This window comes from Lampris incognitus, chromosome 4 (genome assembly GCF_029633865.1).
Source record: "Lampris incognitus isolate fLamInc1 chromosome 4, fLamInc1.hap2, whole genome shotgun sequence".
Lineage (NCBI taxonomy): Eukaryota > Metazoa > Chordata > Actinopteri > Lampriformes > Lampridae > Lampris > Lampris incognitus.
Window position 1 is genome coordinate 3,473,343 of NC_079214.1, and position 19,413 is coordinate 3,492,755.

Genomic DNA, 19,413 nt, shown 5'->3' on the forward strand with positions numbered 1-19,413 from the left:
ACATATAAATATAGAACATACAGTACTAATAAAGTAATATAGTACATACATATATAGTACATATACCACTAAGTAATATCGTACATATAAGTATAGTACATATAGTACTAATAAAGTACATATTGTAACGTGCATGGATAAGTAGACACGCTGGCCCCTGGCTAACGGGTCTGACCCTTTAGTCTAGCGGTTAGCGATGGCTCCCGCGGTGCCGGCGATACGGGTTCGCGTCCCGGCCGCGGCAGTTCCTGTGGTTGACCCCCGAATTCGCTACAATGTAACTACAGGACATATAAGTATAGAACATATAGTACTACTAAAGTAACATAGTACATATAAATACATGAAGGAAGGACAAAGGACCTTGCAGACAATGAAAGGAAGCTGTGCAAGACACGTGGCAGATGGTGGACTACATATTACCACACATATACATCAGATAAATAATAGAATACTAATAAAAATACACCAAAATAAATGTGGTCTGTGGCCACTACGCGTGGCCTTTGTGGACTGCCTGTTGACACCTGTCAAAGTCCTGTCAGACTTGAACCTGTTCTTTAACTCTTGTTGTGGTGTTGTGTCCTGACTACAGCCTTGTTGTGTAGTTTTAAGTCGTGGCCTCGGGTAAACGTGTGGTACATGAAGTAGTGATAGTGTAAATACCAGGGTGTAGTACATGAAGTTGTGATAGTGTAAATACCAGGGTGTGGTACATGAAGTAGTGATAGTGTAAATACCAGGGTGTAGTACATGAAGTAGTGATAGTGTAAATACCAGGGTGTAGTACATGAAGTAGTGATAGTGTAAATACCAGGGTGTAGTACATGAAGTTGTGATAGTGTAAATACCAGGGTGTAGTACATGAAGTTGTGATAGTGTAAATACCAGGGTGTAGTACATGAAGTTGTGATAGTGTAAATACCAGCGTGTGGTACATGAAGTTGTGATAGTGTAAATACCAGGGTGTAGTACATGAAGTAGTGATAGTGTAAATACCAGGGTGTAGTACATGAAGTTGTGATAGTGTAAATACCAGGGTGTAGTACATGAAGTTGTGATAGTGTAAATACCAGCGTGTAGTACATGAAGTTGTGATAGTGTAAATACCAGGGTGTGGTACATGAAGTTGTGATAGTGTAAATACCAGGGTGTAGTACATGAAGTAGTGATAGTGTAAATACCAGGGTGTGGTACATGAAGTTGTGATAGTGTAAATACCAGGGTGTAGTACATGAAATAGTGATAGTGTAAATACCAGGGTGTTGTACATGAAGTAGTGATAGTGTAAATACCAGCGTGTGGTACATGAAATAGTGATAGTGTAAATACCAGGGTGTAGTACATGAAGTAGTGATAGTGTAAATACCAGGGTGTGGTACATGAAGTAGTGATAGTGTAAATACCAGGGTGTAGTACATGAAGTAGTGATAGTGTAAATACCAGGGTGTAGTACATGAAGTAGTGATAGTGTAAATACCAGGGTGTAGTACATGAAGTAGTGATAGTGTAAATACCAGGGTGTAGTACATGAAGTAGTGATAGTGTAAATACCAGTGTGTAGTACATGAAGTTGTGATAGTGTAGATACCCGGGTGTGGTACATGAAGCAGTGATAGTGTAAATACCAGGGTGTAGTACATGATGTAGTGATAGTGTAGATACCAGGGTGTGGTACATGAAGTAGTGATGGTGTAGATACCCGGGTGTAGCACATGAAGTAGTGATGGTGTAGATACCAGGGTGTGGTACATGAAGTAGTGATAGTGTAAATACCAGGGTGTAGTACATGAAGTAGTGATGGTGTAGATACCAGGGTGTGGTACATGAAGTAGTGATGGTGTAGATACCCGGGTGTAGTACATGAAGTAGTGATGGTGTAGATACCAGGGTGTGGTACATGAAGTAGTGATAGTGTAGATACCAGGGTGTAGTACATGAAGTAGTGATAGTGTAGATACCAGGGTGTAGTACATGAAGTAGTGATAGTGTAGATACCAGGGTGTAGTACATGAAGTAGTGATAGTGTAGATACCAGGGTGTAGTACATGAAGTAGTGATAGTGTAAATACCAGGGTGTGGTACACGGGGTCTGGCAGCGGGGGTGTGGACGGTAATGGTTCTGGGGGACACGGGCGGGGTTCTGAAAGCTCTGCAGGTGGACGGTAATGGTTCTGGGGGACACGGGCGGGTTCTGAAAGCTCTGCAGGTGGACGGTAATGGTTCTGGGGGACACGGGCGGGTTCTGAAAGCTCTGCAGGTGGACGGTAATGGTTCTGGGGGACACGGGCGGGTTCTGAAAGCTCTGCAGGTGGACGGTAATGGTTCTGGGGGACACGGGCGGGTTCTGAAAGCGCTGCAGGTGGACGGTAATGGTTCTGGGGGTCACGGGCGGGTTCTGAAGGCTCTGCAGGTGGACGGTAATGGTTCTGGGGGACACGGGCGGGTTCTGAAAGCTCTGCAGGTGGACGGTAATGGTTCTGGGGGACACGGGCGGGGTTCTGAAAGCTCTGCAGGTGGACGGTAATGGTTCTGGGGGACACGGGCGGGTTCTGAAAGCTCTGCAGGTGGACGGTAATGGTTCTGGGGGACACGGGCGGGTTCTGAAAGCTCTGCAGGTGGACGGTAATGGTTCTGGGGGACACGGGCGGGTTCTGAAAGCTCTGCAGGTGGACGGTAATGGTTCTGGGGGACACGGGCGGGTTCTGAAAGCTCTGCAGGTGGACGGTAATGGTTCTGGGGGACACGGGCGGGTTCTGAAAGCTCTGCAGGTGGACGGTAATGGTTCTGGGGGACACGGGCGGGTTCTGAAAGCTCTGCAGGTGGACGGTAATGGTTCTGGGGGACACGGGCGGGTTCTGAAAGCGCTGCAGGTGGACGGTAATGGTTCTGGGGGACACGGGCGGGTTCTGAAAGCGCTGCAGGTGGACGGTAATGGTTCTGGGGGACACGGGCGGGGTTCTGAAAGCTCTGCAGGTGGACGGTAATGGTTCTGGGGGACACGGGCGGGTTTTGAAAGCTCTGCAGGTGGACGGTAATGGTTCTGGGGGACACGGGCGGGTTTTGAAAGCTCTGCAGGTGGACGGTAATGGTTCTGGGGGACACGGGCGGGTTCTGAAAGCTCTGCAGGTGGACGGTAATGGTTCTGGGGGACACGGGCGGGTTCTAAAAGCTCTGCAGGTGGACGGTAATGGTTCTGGGGGACACGGGCGGGGTTCTGAAAGTTCTGCAGGTGGACGGTAATGGTTCTGGGGGACACGGGCGGGTTCTGAAAGTTCTGCAGGTGGACGGTAATGGTTCTGGGGGACACGGGCGGGTTCTGAAAGTTCTGCAGGTGGACGGTAATGGTTCTGGGGGACACGGGCGGGTTCTGAAAGTTCTGCAGGTGGACGGTAATGGTTCTGGGGGACACGGGCGGGTTCTGAAAGCTCTGCAGGTGGACGGTAATGGTTCTGGGGGACACGGGCGGGTTCTGAAAGCTCTGCAGGTGGACGGTAATGGTTCTGGGGGACACGGGCGGGTTCTGAAAGCTCTGCAGGTGGACGGTAATGGTTCTGGGGGACACGGGCGGGTTCTGAAAGCTCTGCAGGTGGACGGTAATGGTTCTGGGGGACACGGGCGGGTTCTGAAAGCTCTGCAGGTGGACGGTAATGGTTCTGGGGGACACGGGCGGGTTCTGAAAGCTCTGCAGGTGGACGGTAATGGTTCTGGGGGACACGGGCGGGGTTCTGAAAGCTCTGCAGGTGGACGGTAATGGTTCTGGGGGACACGGGCGGGTTCTGAAAGCTCTGCAGGTGGACGGTAATGGTTCTGGGGGACACGGGCGGGTTCTGAAAGCTCTGCAGGTGGACGGTAATGGTTCTGGGGGACACGGGCGGGTTCTGAAAGCTCTGCAGGTGGACGGTAATGGTTCTGGGGGACACGGGCGGGTTCTGAAAGCTCTGCAGGTGGACGGTAATGGTTCTGGGGGACACGGGCGGGTTCTGAAAGCTCTGCAGGTGGACGGTAATGGTTCTGGGGGACACGGGCGGGGTCCAGGGGAGTCTTGACGGTCCTGCTGTAGTGAAGTACGTCCTGCGTGGGACCGATTTATGAGGGAATGGCGACCCTGTTAAAAGTCCATGTGCTGAGGGGACACGCTGCCTCTGGCTGCCATGTTATAGCTCAGCACACCTTGACCTTTGACCTCAGGTGAAGATAGGCAGAGATTGTGGAGGCTGACTGATCAATAATTAATGAAAGAATGGTTTGAGAAAGAGAAGTGGACCGACCCAGATACGCTATCTCACACCGGATCACGTCACAGAGAGCCGGGACTGGGAGGCCTGCTGTGTGCTGACTGGCCCGGTTGTGTGTCTGGTTGTGTGTCTGGTTGTGTGTCTGGTTGTGTGTCTGGTTGTGTGTTTGTGGTGCCATGTTACATGTTTCCGTCTCCTGGGGGAGCAACACTGCTGTGTGCTGACTGGCCCTGGTTGTGTGCCTGGTTGTGTGTCTGGTTGTGTGTCTGGTTGTGTGTCTGGTTGTGTGTCTGGTGTGTGTTTGTGGTGCCGTGTTACATGTTACACGTCTCCTGGGGAAGCAACACTGCTGTGTGCTGACTGGCCCGGTTGTGTGTCTGGTTGTGTGTCTGGTGTGTGTCTGGTTGTGTGTTTGTGGTGCCATGTTACATGTTTCCGTCTCCTGGGGGAGCAACACTGCTGTGTGCTGACTGGCCCTGGTTGTGTGCCTGGTTGTGTGTCTGGTTGTGTGTCTGGTTGTGTGTCTGGTTGTGTGTCTGGTTGTGTGTCTGGTGTGTGTCTGGTTGTGTGTTTGTGGTGCCATGTTACATGTTTCCGTCTCCTGGGGGAGCAACACTGCTGTGTGCTGACTGGCCCTGGTTGTGTGCCTGGTTGTGTGTCTGGTTGTGTGTCTGGTTGTGTGTCTGGTTGTGTGTCTGGTGTGTGTTTGTGGTGCCGTGTTACATGTTACACGTCTCCTGGGGGAGCAACACTGCTGTGTGCTGACTTGCCTGGTTGTGTGTCTGGTTGTGTGTCTGGTTGTGTGTCTGGTGTGTGTCTGGTTGTGTGTCTGGTTGTGTGTCTGGATGTGTGTCTGGTAGTGTTTGTGGTGCCGTGTTACATGTTACACGTTTCCTGGGAGACCAACACTGCTGTGTGCTGACTGGCCCTGGTTGTGTGTCTGGTTGTGTGTCTGGTTGTGTGTCTGGTTGTGTGTTTGTGGTGCCGTGTTACATGTTACATGTTACACGTCTCCTGGGGGACCAACACTGCTGTGTGCTGACTGGCCCTGGTTGTGTGTCTGGTTGTGTGTCTGGTTGTGTGTCTGGTTGTGTGTTTGTGGTGCCGTGTTACATGTTCCATGTTACATGTTTCCGTCTCCTGGGAGACCAACACTGCTGTGTGCGGACGGTCTCGTTACACACAGCCCCAGCAGCTCAGAAGAAGAAAGACACTCGCTTGTCCTTTTCAAGCAGCAGGCAGCCACATTCCTCCTCTGCAGGTGACCCGTCCTGTTGTGGTGCGGGTGACCCGTCCTGTTGTGGTGCAGGTGACCCGTCCTGTTGTGCTGCGGGTGACCCGTCCTGCTGTGCTGCGGGTGACCCGTCCTGTTGTGGTGCAGGTGACCCGTCCTGTTGTGGTGCAGGTGACCCGTCCTGTTGTGCTGCAGGTGACCCGTCCTGTTGTGCTGCGGGTGACCCGTCCTGTTGTGGTGCAGGTGACCCGTCCTGTTGTGCTGCAGGTGACCCGTCCTGTTGTGCTGCGGGTGACCCGTCCTGCTGTGCTGCGGGTGACCCGTCCTGTTGTGCTGCAGGTGACCCACGCAGGTGACCCGTCCTGCTGTGCTGCGGGTGACCCGTCCTGTTGTGCTGCAGGTGACCCGTCCTGCTGTGCTGCAGGTGACCCGTCCTGTTGTGCTGCAGGTGACCCGTCCTGCTGTGCTGCGGGTGACCCGTCCTGCTGTGCTGCGGGTGACCCGTCCTGTTGTGCTGCAGGTGACCCGTCCTGCTGTGCTGCGGGTGACCCGTCCTGTTGTGCTGCAGGTGACCCGTCCTGTTGTGCTGCAGGTGACCCGTCCTGCTGTGCTGCAGGTGACCCGTCCTGTTGTGGTGCAGGTGACCCGTCCTGTTGTGCTGCGGGTGACCCGTCCTGTTGTGCTGCAGGTGACCCGTCCTGTTGTGCTGCAGGTGACCCGTCCTGCTGTGCTGCGGGTGACCCGTCCTGTTGTGCTGCAGGTGACCCGTCCTGTTGTGCTGCGGGTGACCCGTCCTGTTGTGGTGCAGGTGACCCGTCCTGTTGTGGTGCAGGTGACCCGTCCTGTTGTGCTGCGGATGACCCGTCCTGTTGTGGTGCGGGTGACCCGTCCTGTTGTGCTGCGGGTGACCCGTCCTGTTGTGCTGCGGGTGACCCGTCCTGTTGTGCTGCGGGTGACCCGTCCTGTTGTGCTGCAGGTGACCCGTCCTGTTGTGGTGCAGGTGACCCGTCCTGTTGTGGTGCGGGTGACCCGTCCTGTTGTGGTGCAGGTGACCCGTCCTGTTGTGGTGCGGGTGACCCGTCCTGTTGTGGTGCGGGTGACCCGTCCTGTTGTGCTGCGGATGACCCGTCCTGTTGTGCTGCAGGTGACCCGTCCTGTTGTGCTGCAGGTGACCCGTCCTGTTGTGGTGCAGGTGACCCGTCCTGTTGTGCTGCGGATGACCCGTCCTGTTGTGCTGCGGGTGACCCGTCCTGTTGTGCTGCGGGTGACCCGTCCTGTTGTGCTGCAGGTGACCCGTCCTGTTGTGCTGCAGGTGACCCGTCCTGTTGTGCTGCGGGTGACCCGTCCTGTTGTGGTGCGGGTGACCCGTCCTGCTGTGCTGCGGGTGACCCGTCCTGTTGTGGTGCGGGTGACCCGTCCTGTTGTGCTGCGGGTGACCCGTCCTGCTGTGGTGCAGGTGACCCGTCCTGTTGTGGTGCGGGTGACCCGTCCTGCTGTGCTGCGGGTGACCCGTCCTGTTGTGGTGCGGGTGACCCGTCCTGCTGTGCTGCAGGTAACCCGTCCTGTTGTGGTGCGGGTGACCCGTCCTGCTGTGCTGCGGGTGACCCGTCCTGCTGTGCTGCGGGTGACCCGTCCTGTTGTGGTGCGAGTGACGTGACCCGTCCTGCTGTGCTGCGGGTGACCCGTCCTGTTGTGCTGCGGGTGACCTGTCCTGTTAACTGCAGGTGACCCGTCCTGCTGTGCTGCAGGTGACCCGTCCTGCTGTGCTGCGGGTGACCCGTCCTGTTGTGGTGCGGGTGACGTGACCCGTCCTGCTGTGCTGCGGGTGACCCGTCCTGTTGTGCTGCGGGTGACCCGTCCTGTTAACTGCAGGTGACCCGTCCTGTTGTGCTGCAGGTGACCCGTCCTGTTGTGCTGCAGGTGACCCGTCCTGTTGTGCTGCGGGTGACCCGTCCTGTTGTGGTGCAGGTGACCCGTCCTGTTAACTGCAGGTGACCCGTCCTGTTGTGCTGCAGGTGACCCGTCCTGTTAACTGCAGGTGACCCGTCCTGTTGTGCTGCAGGTGACCCGTCCTGCTGTGCTGCAGGTGACCCGTCCTGTTGTGCTGCAGGTGACCCGTCCTGTTGTGCTGCGGGTGACCCGTCCTGTTGTGGTGCAGGTGACTCGTCCTGTTGTGGTGCAGGTGACCCGTCCTGTTGTGGTGCAGGTGACCCGTCCTGCTGTGCTGCAGGTGACCCGTCCTGTTGTGGTGCAGGTGACCCGTCCTGCTGTGCTGCAGGTGACCCGTCCTGTTGTGGTGCAGGTGACCCGTCCTGTTGTGCTGCGGGTGACCCGTCCTGTTGTGCTGCGGGTGACCCGTCCTGTTGTGCTGCGGGTGACCCGTCCTGTTGTGCTGCAGGTGACCCGTCCTGTTGTGGTGCGGGTGACCCGTCCTGTTGTGGTGCAGGTGACCCGTCCTGTTGTGCTGCGGGTGACCCGTCCTGTTGTGCTGCAGGTGACCCGTCCTGTTGTGGTGCAGGTGACCCGTCCTGTTGTGCTGCAGGTGACCCGTCCTGTTGTGCAGGAGCAGCTGCAGCGCCCGGGGACCAACTCCACTTCTTCTTTCCATTGCCTTGCTCAGGGGCAAAGGCAGGAGTGTTAACCCTAACATGCGTGTCTTTTTATGGTGGGAGGGAACCGGAGCACCTGGAGGAAACCCACCCAGACACGAGGAGGACATGCAAACGCCACACAGCAAGGACCTGGGACGGCCCGGCAGGGCTCGAACCCCGGACCTTGTTGGTGTGAGGCGGCGGTGCTGAGCCCTGCCGCCTCACACCAACAAGGTCCGGGTGCTGAGCCCTGCCCGGCCCCCGGTGGTGCTGGATCATCTCCGAGAAGCTGAGCTGTCAGTAGTCCGTGTGCCAAGTCTCAGGACTGTCCGGTCCCCTCTGGAACCAGGTGCTGTCCGACTCACACACCACCAGTGACTGACTGACGCATCCTGACGCTGCACTCCAGCAGCCACGAAACAACGGATCCCCCCATGGCGCCCCCTGCAGGATGAAAGGGTTCCAAGTGCAACTTGCTCACTGTGGCACCTGTTTGCCTTTGGGAGCATTAAGCCCCGCCTGCCTGTGCTGCTCATCTTTTCTTTTTCTTTTTTCCACTTCACTTTTGATTGGTACTTTCATTATTGTACAACAAACAAACCCTAAAATCAAACACAAAAAAGGTAAAAACTGAAAATAAATGTTGTTTGGGAGTTACAGTCTTAGTAGGCCGTCCCTTCTTCCAGCTTCCACCGCTGGATGGGTTGTCCTTCCTGTGGTCTTCGTCACTATTCTGGTTTCTGGACAGTGTCCATGTCCATGTGCTTCCTGCCATCTCACAGCCTGCGTCCGGTTTCCGTCAGAGTGTGTGTGCACTTCCTGTGCTGTGTCTGACCACGGCTGCTGGCTCGGCCGTGTCTCACATCTTTTAGGATTTATCTGCACGGCCCCTGCTGGCTCGGCCGTGTCTCACATCTTTTAGGATTTATCTGCAGGGCCCCTGCTGGCTCGGCCGCATGGCTGCCCGAAGCATAATAGCGTTGTGCTGTACCAGTCTTGTGTGTGTGTGTGTGTGTTTGTGTGTGTGTGTGTGTGTGTGTGTGTGTGTGTGTGTGTGTGTGTGTGTGTGTAAACCGATGATCCGCTGAAGACAACAGGTCAGTACCATCCGTCCGGCACCAGGCTTAGTGTCTTTAATGTTCTTTGTTCTGCAGCCTGGTTGCTTGGTGGAAGAAGCTGTTCTGGAGCCTACTGGTCCGGGCTTTGAGGCTGCGGTACCGCTCGCCTGACGGTAGCAGCTGGACCAGTCCATAGCTGTTCTGGAGCCTACTGGTTCGGGCTTTGAGGCTGCGGTACCGCTCGCCTGACGGTAGCAGCTGGAACAGTCCATAGCTGTTCTGGAGCCTACTGGTCCGGGCTTTGAGGCTGCGGTACCGCTCGCCTGACGGTAGCAGCTGGAACAGTCCATAGCTGTTCTGGAGCCTACTGGTCCGGGCTTTGAGGCTGCGGTACCGCTCGCCTGACGGTAGCAGCTGGAACAGTCCATAGCTGTTCTGGAGCCTACTGGTCCGGGCTTTGAGGCTGCGGTACCGCTCGCCTGACGGTAGCAGCTGGAACAGTCCATAGCTGTTCTGGAGCCTACTGGTCCGGGCTTTGAGGCTGCGGTACCGCTCGCCTGACGGTAGCAGCTGGAACAGTCCATAGCTGTTCTGGAGCCTACTGGTCCGGGCTTTGAGGCTGCGGTACCGCTCGCCTGACGGTAGCAGCTGGAACAGCCCATAGCTGTTCTGGAGCCTACTGGTCCGGGCTTTGAGGCTGCGGTACCGCTCGCCTGACGGTAGCAGCTGGAACAGCCCATAGCTGTTCTGGAGCCTACTGGTCCGGGCTTTGAGGCTGCGGCACCGCTCGCCTGACGGTAGCAGCTGGAACAGCCCATAGCTGTTCTGGAGCCTACTGGTCCGGGCTTTGAGGCTGCGGTACCGCTCGCCTGACGGTAGCAGCTGGAACAGCCCATAGCTGTTCTGGAGCCTACTGGTCCGGGCTTTGAGGCTGCGGTACCGCTCGCCTGACGGTAGCAGCTGGACCAGTCCATAGCGGGGCTGGCTGGGGTCTTTGATAATCCTGCGGGCTTTGCTGACACAACTTCCATTGTGTATGTCCTGGATGGAGGGAGCTCCCTTCTACTGATGTCCTGGGCCGTCCACACAGCCCTCTGCAGTGTGTTGGGGTTGTGGGCAGTCCAGTTCCCATGCCAGGCGGTGGTGCATCCAGTCAGGATCTCTCGGTTGTGCCTCTGTAGAAGGCCCGTAGAATCCTGGACCCCATGCCGAACCTCTTCAGTCACCTGAGGTGAAAGAGGGGTTGCTGTGCCTTTTCCACCACGCGGCTGGTGTGCTCATCCCAGCTGAGGTCCTCGGTAATGTGGACATCGAGGACCTTGAAGCTCTTGACCCTCTCTACAGCAGTCAGTCCCGTTGATGGTGATGGGTCCAGCCTCCCCCCTCTCTTCCTGTAGTCCACAATCAGCTCCTTGGTTGTGTCGACGTTGAGAGGGAGTCCAAAGGAGTTGAATCAAGTGCGACTGGACTTGGGATAAGCATGACCTGGATGAATGAGAACATTCACAGACACGCTGAGAGAGAGGTGGTTCTTCTGGCACCACTTTGTTGGATTGTTGACCTCTCTCCTGTACGCCGTGTCGTCATCGTCGGTGATCAGGCCCGTCACTGTCGTGTCGTCAACGAACTTTATCACCGAGTTGGAGCCATGTGTGGCCACGCAGTCATGGGTGTACAGGGAGTAGAGGAGGGGCCTCAGGAAGCAGCCCTGGGGGACTCCGGTGTTGAGGGGCAGAAGTGTTGGAGCCCATCCTCACCGCCCGACGTTGGCTCGACAGGAAGTCGAGGATGCAGCTGCACAGGCTGGGGGTGAGTCCTGAGTCCCTGAGCTTGGTGTAGAGTCTGGAGGGGACTGTGGTGGTGAACGCTGAGCTGTAGTCTACAAACAGCATTCTCACATAGCAGTTCTTCTTCTTCTTATTTATTTATTCTTCTGCATAAAGGCATAGTGAGCTATAACCACCGTACGGGTTCAAGAGGTCTTCATCTCGCCATGACGGACCTATCAGCATCATTTTATTCACTGCATTGACGTGAGACTGCCAACTGCAACCAAAACCACTTGTCATGTTAAAACCCCGCATGTCCCTGGGACTCATTCTACAGGGGATGCACAGTTGGTCGTTATAGAGGCCTCTTGCAGTACCGTTCCAGCTCCAGTCCTGAATCCAGTTACGCCTCATCCTTGACACCCACTGATGACCAGAGAGAATACACATGATGGTTCTCTAGCTAGGAGGAACCCTTGCCCCTGTAAGACGTGAAAGGTGGAGATCTTCCATCTCCACCTCCTTACGTACATTAAGATGCAGCAAGTGGTTTCAATTGTACGTCTTATTACTTCGGCTAAAGTTTATATCTCTGTTTTTTATCTTTTCTTTTTGTATTATTATTTGTGTCCTTTTACACATTCCATGTGTACAAATCAAACAGAATGTGGGAATGAAGTCTTAATTCCCCTTTAGCAGGGGACGAATAGCAGAGTCCTACGTTAGACCATCATCTCCCTCGTGCGACAGAACAGCTGTGGAGACCTTAAATCTATGATCCACATTTAACAGATTAATACAACGTTAATATTTTTGATGTTTTACTACCACTACTACTACCACTACTACTACCACTACTACCACTACCACTACTACTACTACTACTACTACCACTACTACTACCACTACTACCACTACTACTACTACCACTACTACCACTAGTACTACCACTACTACCACTACTACCACTACTACTACTACCACTACTACCACTACTACTACTACCACTACTACTACCACTACTACCACTACTACTACTACCACTACTACTACTACTACTACTACTACCACTACTACCACTACTACTACTACTACTAGTACCACTACTACCACTACTACTACTACTACCACTACTACCACTACTACTACTACTACCACTACTACTACTACTACCACTGCTACTACTACACTACTACTACTACTACTACTACTACTACCACCACTACTACTACCACTACTACTACTACTACTACTACTACTACCGCTACTACTACCACCACCACTACTACTACCACTACTACCACTACTACTACTACTACCACTGCTACGACTACTTCTACTACTACTACTACTACTTCTACTACTACTACTACTACCACTACTACTACTAGTACTACTGCACCCCTCCATTGTAATAATTGTGTCAGCCTGGCGTTGTGTATCTGTTTGCTTGTTGTTGGTTTTACTGTTCTGTGTATTTTATGTTTCTGACACTGAAAAAAAGGGAAAGCGCGCTACTACCGAAGAATCACCCGAAGAAGACGAGAGGACGACCTGCCGCCTACATGATGTCGCTTTGGCTTAGAAGAAGCGTCTGTAGACGCGGGCTTTATGACGTGAGCAGACTGATCAGTGAGTGATTGATTGATTGATTGATTGATTGATTGATTGATTGATTGACTGGTGCGCGTGAGTAGAGTTTATTCGCTCCGACTGCGGCAAGTCAAACAGACTCCCGCACGCGAGTCTCCAGTCCGCCTCGTGAGCGCTTCCGCGCCGCGTGGGTTTCCATTTCGCTTCCTCGTGTCATCTTTGACTGGCGCGTTCGGGTGTCCCACCATTGGCCGGCTCTGGTATATCCCACAATGCACCGCGCGTCCACTTCCTTTTTCTTTTCGGCCATCTTCCGCTCCAGACGGTGAGTCTGAATAACCTCCACATATTCTTAATAAAATCTGCTCCAATCCTTCGATGTGTGTGGCCGTGTGTGAGTTTTGGCGCTGAGCTGCGGTAGCGTGTTTGGTCATCGTTGATATACCGTCAGTATTGTCACAAATAACTGCATATTGTGGTTGTGTTACGGTTAAAACTGTGTCCGTGACTGTCGCGGTAGCGCTGCCGTGCTGGCTGACGGCGCTGCGCTCGTCAGCCGTTCTGTGGTTCCTCTCCTTTAGTGTTTGAGCCGAAACGGTAAGAATAACGGCAGGTCACGTTACTCCTTCTCCAAACTCTCAAGTTCTAGTCTGCTGCCGAGTCTGCTCTCTTCAGAAGCTGCTTAGCTAGCCGGTTAGCTAGCGGGTTAGCTACGTTGGCACTTGGTGGCATGTCTCTTAACTGTGCTGTTGTGCTACTGCAGGGAAGTAGGCAACCATGGCCCCCAGCCGGAATGGAATGATTCTGAACCCTCACTTCCACAAAGACTGGCAGAAGAGGGTTCGCACCTGGTTCAATCAGCCAGCAAGGAAGACCCGCAGGTGAGGCCAGTGCACACCAGATATTAGACAGACTGACATATAGATGGATGGAGCTATAGAAACTATATTAGCATTGTGGGGTGTGTTTTGGGGTTGGGTTTTTTTTAGCACCGTAGAAGAGCAAGTATCTGCAGTAGTATCAGTAACATAAATAAAGAAAAGATGTCAAAAAGACGCATGTTGGGGTTAATACTCGTGTCTGTGCCCCCAACCAAGGCATGGCAAGAAGAACTGGAGTTGGTCTCCGGGTGCTGCACGGCGGCTGCCCACTGCTCCTAGCTACACAGCTAGGATGGTTAAATGCAGAGCGTAATTCCCCTACGGGGATCAATAAAGTATATCAATAAAAATAAATAGTGAGTTATAACAATGGACTCCTGTGATGGCCTGGCGGCCTGTCCAGGGTGTCTCCCCGCCTGCTGCCCAATGACTGCTGGGATGGGCTCCATCATCCCTGCGACCCTGAGAGCAGGATGGGCAGTTTGGATAATGGATGGATGGGTAGTAACAATAGCTACAATACACACTTGCAACTTAGTATCCCAGTCAATGTTGGCTCACATCTATACCTTAAGTCTTTTGAAGCATCCAGTCTACATGGCAGAGATGACTATATCGTCATCGTAACTCACTGGTCCCGAAGGCTCTTAAGTGACACATCAGTCTGGGGCAAATTGAGTTTGGCTCTGTACTTGCATTCGCATAGAGATGTGATTCTGATTGTTTGAACAACTGCTGGAGTCTCAAATGTGAAGAATTCAGATAGTAGCATACATTGATATGATCTGTCAGGAACACAGTGAATTCATGTGCAGTATGGATACTGATGCAAATGGGAGAAAATTGTTCCCAGCCCCATGCCTGGAGAAACTCAATTTTTGTTTGTTTGTTTTTTTTTTGGCCAAAAATAACTTTTTTACAGGAGAAAGGCCCGTCAGGCCAAGGCCCGCAGCATTGCTCCACGTCCTGTCGCCGGACCACTGAGGCCACAGGTCAGGTGTCCCACAGTCAGGTACCACACCAAGGTTCGTGCCGGACGTGGCTTTACACTGGAGGAGCTTAAGGTAAAGAAAACAATGTCACTCTTGTTAATGTATGGATTTGTTTTTGATGAGGCAAGATATGTTCATATGAACCCGGGTTATCCTGAGGTCTGGCTGTGAAGTTCCCCTCTGTAACAAATCTGTAAATGAAGCTAAAAGAAATGTTTGGGATGTGAGGATGGATATTGTTGGGCTGGAGCACTATCTGTCAAGTCACAAAAGTCCATGTGTCAGTGTTTGAGAAATTAGAACTACTGTTCATGTCTTGAGTTTCAGCTATAGTTTAAGAAGTGTACAAGTTGGTGCTCCTGGGTGGATTTAGATGTCTAATATTGAATGAACTATTAGTATCGTAAGGGTAAAGTCAAACGATGTGATGTTCTTTCAGGCAAGTGTCAAAAAGTTTGATGTGAATTCTTTTCCATAATGAGTGTAGTCTGTTCAGCTAACACGCCATTCAAAGCAAATAAACATATATAGTTTCATATAAAAGTAGTCGGATGATGACAAATTCTCCAGAATCTCTGTACTTCCACGATGAAATCCTTTATCTGGTGGCTGCCTGTTTTCAAAGTAAATCTTATGTTATTCGATTAACTGCCCACGTAATTGAGTGGCTAACTGAAATGTATGGCTTTGTTTCAGACATCAGTCTGGAAGTCTGTTCAGACACACCACATGTTTAAAGCAGCACCGAAGGGGCACAAAAATGTCCTCTTTTCCAGAGATGAGAACAAGCCAGGTGTTGGTCGATTGTATTGTGGACTGCTTTTCATTCTCTTCATGGACTTTCCCCTGCAGGCCGCTGGCATTCACAAAAAGACAGCCCGCACCATTGGCATCGCTGTCGACCCCCGGCGCCGTAACAGATCCACAGAGTCTCTGCAGGCCAACGTGCAGCGTCTGAAGGAGTACCGCTCCAAACTCATCCTCTTCCCCAGGAAGGCTTCTGCCCCCAAGAAGGGCGACAGCACTGTGAGTTTCATGTTCATCCATTTAGATCAAGAGGCTTCTGCTGATTTTAAAATGTATAATCTGCATTTTAAAGCCAAGTATTGGCTTCAGAAGTGTCAACGTGAAAATTTTCATTTTGTTTTGTTGAGTAATGACTGACCACCCCTGCCCAGGGCCCCACACCGCTGTTATTTTTGATGTTTAGAAAACATTTTAATGATCAGGAAAGTTGTCTGAGGGACTGCTGTCATGTATTAAGGTCGGGTACTTGTACTGGGTTGACATTACCATTGCTCAGTGAATGGTAATGTGCATAAATCTAAACTCTAGTTTAGAATCTCCAGATCAACAACTGAGCTGTATATTTTCAAGTTGTATAGGTCCCTCAGCACAGGTCTGAGTCTTCTGTTCGTGATGAAGGTGCTTGTCCAGGTATAAAAACAGGCTCAACATTGACGTTTTCTTGTCAGAATGGGTGGAATGGTAGAATATTCTGGGTACTGATATGCATGTTTGGGCTGATGAAATCTTTGATTAAAGGAGCAGCTTGATATTGTTTTTGGCCATGTATAGATTCAAGGTGCAGTGTTATATGGTTTGGAGACAGTGGCACTGACGAAAAGACAGGAGGCGGAGCTGGAGGTGGCAGAGTTGAAGATGCTAGGATTTTCACTGGGAGTGATGAAGAAGGACAGGATTAGGAACGATTATATTAGAGGGACAGCTCAGGTTGGACAGTTTGGAGACGAAGCAAGAGAGGCAAGATTGAGATGGCTTGGACATGTGTGGAGGAGAGATGCTGAGTATATTGGGAGAAGGATGCTGAATATGGAGCTGCCAGGGAAGAGGAGAAGAGGAAGGCCAAAGAGGAGGTTTCTGGATGTGGTGAGGGAGGACATGCAGGTGGCTGGTGTGACAGAGGAAGATGCAGAGGACAGGGAGAGATGGAAACGGATGATCCGCTGTGGCGCCCCCTAACGGGAGCAGCTGAAAGTAGTAGTAGATAGATTCAAGGTGCAGCACAACATTGGGATGATCTGACCCGACATCAGTGCTAGACTTGATCTCTAGGAATGTTACCACCGACTTCAGAGGAAATAATTCCGTATCCGTATTCTAGATGGCAAGTTCTGCAAAACTAGTGGTTCTCAATCAGGTCCTTAGGTGCCAGCAGTACTGTTGGTTTTCTGTTCTGTCAGGTAGTTCATTACATTGACCTGTGGTTCAGGTGTAAAACCTCTGCTTGAGGCTGGAAAACATTTGCCAGTGATATAGACCAATAGGGTGGAAGGGAAATTTCTTAAGTTTCTCCAATTTTGTGTATGCATCCTTTCTTAAAATGTTCCTTATCTGCATTTTCATTTTCAAGTTTTAAAATGTGCGTAACATTTGGACATAACCATGGCTAATTTAAAAGATGATATGTGAGGAATTTTGTGGTAACATTCAGAAACCAGCCCTAATAAGGAATAGTCAAAATGTATTGGGGGGGGGGGTTCTTAAACTGTTAATATTCTTGTTCACATATATTTCAAAACAACTTGAAAGTGCTTGCTATTATTTCCTTAGTGATAAAAACCTCGCTAGTATTTTTTTTTTTTCCTTTGCGATAAAAACCTCGCTTCATTTTTTTGCCTTTAATTTTTCCACAACTGCAGTCAAGTGATGACAATTCTCCGGAATCGCTGTACTTCTGTGATGATTCCATTGAACCCTTTTGTGTCTGATGACTGCTCGGCCTCAGTGAACGTCCCCGAATCGTCCGGCTGAACTGCGGGACACCTTTAATGGCAGTTGAATGCTCCTGGACTTGTCATTTGATGCCCACGTAGTCCTCTGGGAGGCTTTTCCAGGCTGCACAGTTTAACAGGGTGGTATATGATAAGCCTTAACTTCCTGTGTCTCATCCCCAGGAGGAGGAACTGAAGATGGCCACTCAGCTCACTGGTCCCGTCATGCCCATCAAAACTGTAAGTGGCCTGGTCACATGGTGTGCTATGACTTGATTCTTTTAGCTGGCTTTAGCCGTGCAGGAAGTAAATATACATCAGATAATTTAACAATGGTTCTGTACCCTAAAAGAAAGGTCGTAACTTACTTACACATGTCTCATTAAATGCTTTTTCACCTCATATTGAGTGACTCGTCACCATTTACACAATAGAAATGTGAAATAGCGAAGGACCGACCCTCGTACGGTTTGCATTGGCCTGACCAGCGTTGTTCCTTGTTCCTGCTGCAGGTGCACAAGAAGGAGAAGGCCCGGGTGATCTCGGAGGATGAGAAGAACTTCAAGGCGTTTGCCAGTCTGCGTATGGCCCGTGCCAACGCCCGTCTCTTTGGCATCCGTGCCAAGAGGGCGAAGGAGGCCGCCGAGCAGGATGTGGAGAAGAAGAAATAAAAATGTTAGTTGCTCTGGAACTTTGCAAAATAAAGTTTAAAAAGATCTTTTATGGGTGTCGTGATTTCAAGATGTTATGATGTTCAGGGTCCCTGGACGGGCACGAGACCTCCAGCGGTAGAGTTGTGTAGCATACGAGGATTCGGGGGAGTGGCGGGAAACCACAGGTGGTTTGTGCGTTGCAGAGTGAAGCTGGGTGTGTTGTGGACAGCGTCGGCTCAGCCTTAACAGTCCCAACACTTCAGACCTGCAGGGGGTCGGAAGAAACGTCTCTTACAGCCAGTTACGCAGCTTCAGCTGGGGAGAGCTGGAAACCACTCTTCTGATGCTGTACTGAAATACAACCTGGTCTCTGCAGGCCCAGTGGGGGGGGAGGGGTCAGGAGTCAGAATTTTTAAAAATCTCAGGAATGTCCTTCATGTTAGTGCCGGGTTGAATTTCATGGACACTTGAAGTGAAGCTGCATGAACAGGAGGTGCGGCAACAGCAGGGGGCGCCACAAGTCAGTGTACCGTGACGAGTTATATGATGGGTATGTAGATGAGAGGGAGGACTCAACCGGCGTTTTGATCACGTGCAGTGTGCCCCCCCCCCACTCTACTGAACACATACAGCGGTACAGAGAGACGATAGGAAACAAAAAGACGACATTTCACTATGCCAGAGTTTGTGTTACATGCAGCATGTTAAACCCGCCTAGTAGCAGCACTACATCAGACATGTCTCTTTCTGTGGTCATCCCGAGTCTCCTTTAGAAAGCTGGCTGCATCCATCCAGAACCTTCTAGTGTGCATGCACAGGAAGGACAGATGGGTAACACACTCTGTTTCTAGTCCACGACCATCGCACTGCTCATCAGTGTGCAGTGGGACTCTTCCCAACAGCAGCACAGCTTTACTGGATACGGCCTGGGCAACATCTTGAGAGACGCTCCCTTAAACGTGTTATTGATCACACACTGTCTGTCCATGCTTTCTTCCACCGCAGGTCATTAAATAATGAGGACCAAAAACTTCTAGAAGATGGTAGTGGGGGGGGGGGGGCTACCAGGGTCCAGAAGGGAGGCGGGGGGTGGGGGGGCTACCAGGGTCCAGAAGGGAGGCGGGGGGGGGGGGCTGGACTTAAAAGTTTCTTTTGGTTTGCGAATTTGTATTTCTAACTAACTAGTGTCATAACTTCAGTTGAAACTGGCTCAACACATGGGTTGAGGCTCTCGGAGGCCCCTCTCACCCCTTCCAAAAGGGGCAGAGTGGTTTAGTCCACTGCCCTCACGAGCGTCTCTCTATGCAGCTCATCTGGCCCTGTCGCACAGAGCCACGTCTCTCCCAAAGAGAGCCAAGTCTGGGTTTTGCTGTCCTGCACTACACATGGAAGACAAGCTACAGTCCACAATCTGCCATTTAGACACACCAGAGTCACAAGAAAGTGGGACAGATAGGTGTACAGGAGACAAGCCAGGTCCGGTGATAGGAGCCTCCTGTCAGTGAAACCGGCTCTGGTGGAATGGAGCTCTCATCCAACACTTGGCGTGAGCACGAGGGAAGATGTTTGGCCCTAAGTGTTTTGAAAGGTGGGTATCGGGGTTGTGATGAAGATTTGGACGTGTTCAGTTCTATCAGAGATGTGAAATCACCGACTGGTGTAAAATACA

The 19,413-nt window shown here is 51.8% G+C and overlaps 1 protein-coding gene and 1 non-coding gene across 2 annotated transcripts; both read left to right on the forward strand.

Annotated features, from left to right (window-relative positions):
- Positions 1-12,775: 12,775 nt before the first annotated feature.
- rpl13 (ribosomal protein L13) lies at positions 12,776-17,812 on the forward strand. Its single transcript, XM_056278541.1, has 6 exons — positions 12,776-12,808; positions 13,247-13,364; positions 14,287-14,428; positions 15,209-15,382; positions 17,275-17,331; positions 17,604-17,812. The coding sequence occupies exons 2-6, from the start codon at positions 13,261-13,263 to the stop codon at positions 17,760-17,762; spliced, it is 636 nt and encodes a 211-aa protein (XP_056134516.1). The 5' UTR covers positions 12,776-12,808; positions 13,247-13,260; the 3' UTR covers positions 17,763-17,812.
- Positions 17,025-17,106, forward strand: LOC130112176 (small nucleolar RNA MBII-202). The gene has a single exon (XR_008810207.1). It is a non-coding gene; the product is annotated as a small nucleolar RNA MBII-202 (small nucleolar RNA).
- Positions 17,813-19,413: the final 1,601 nt, after the last annotated feature.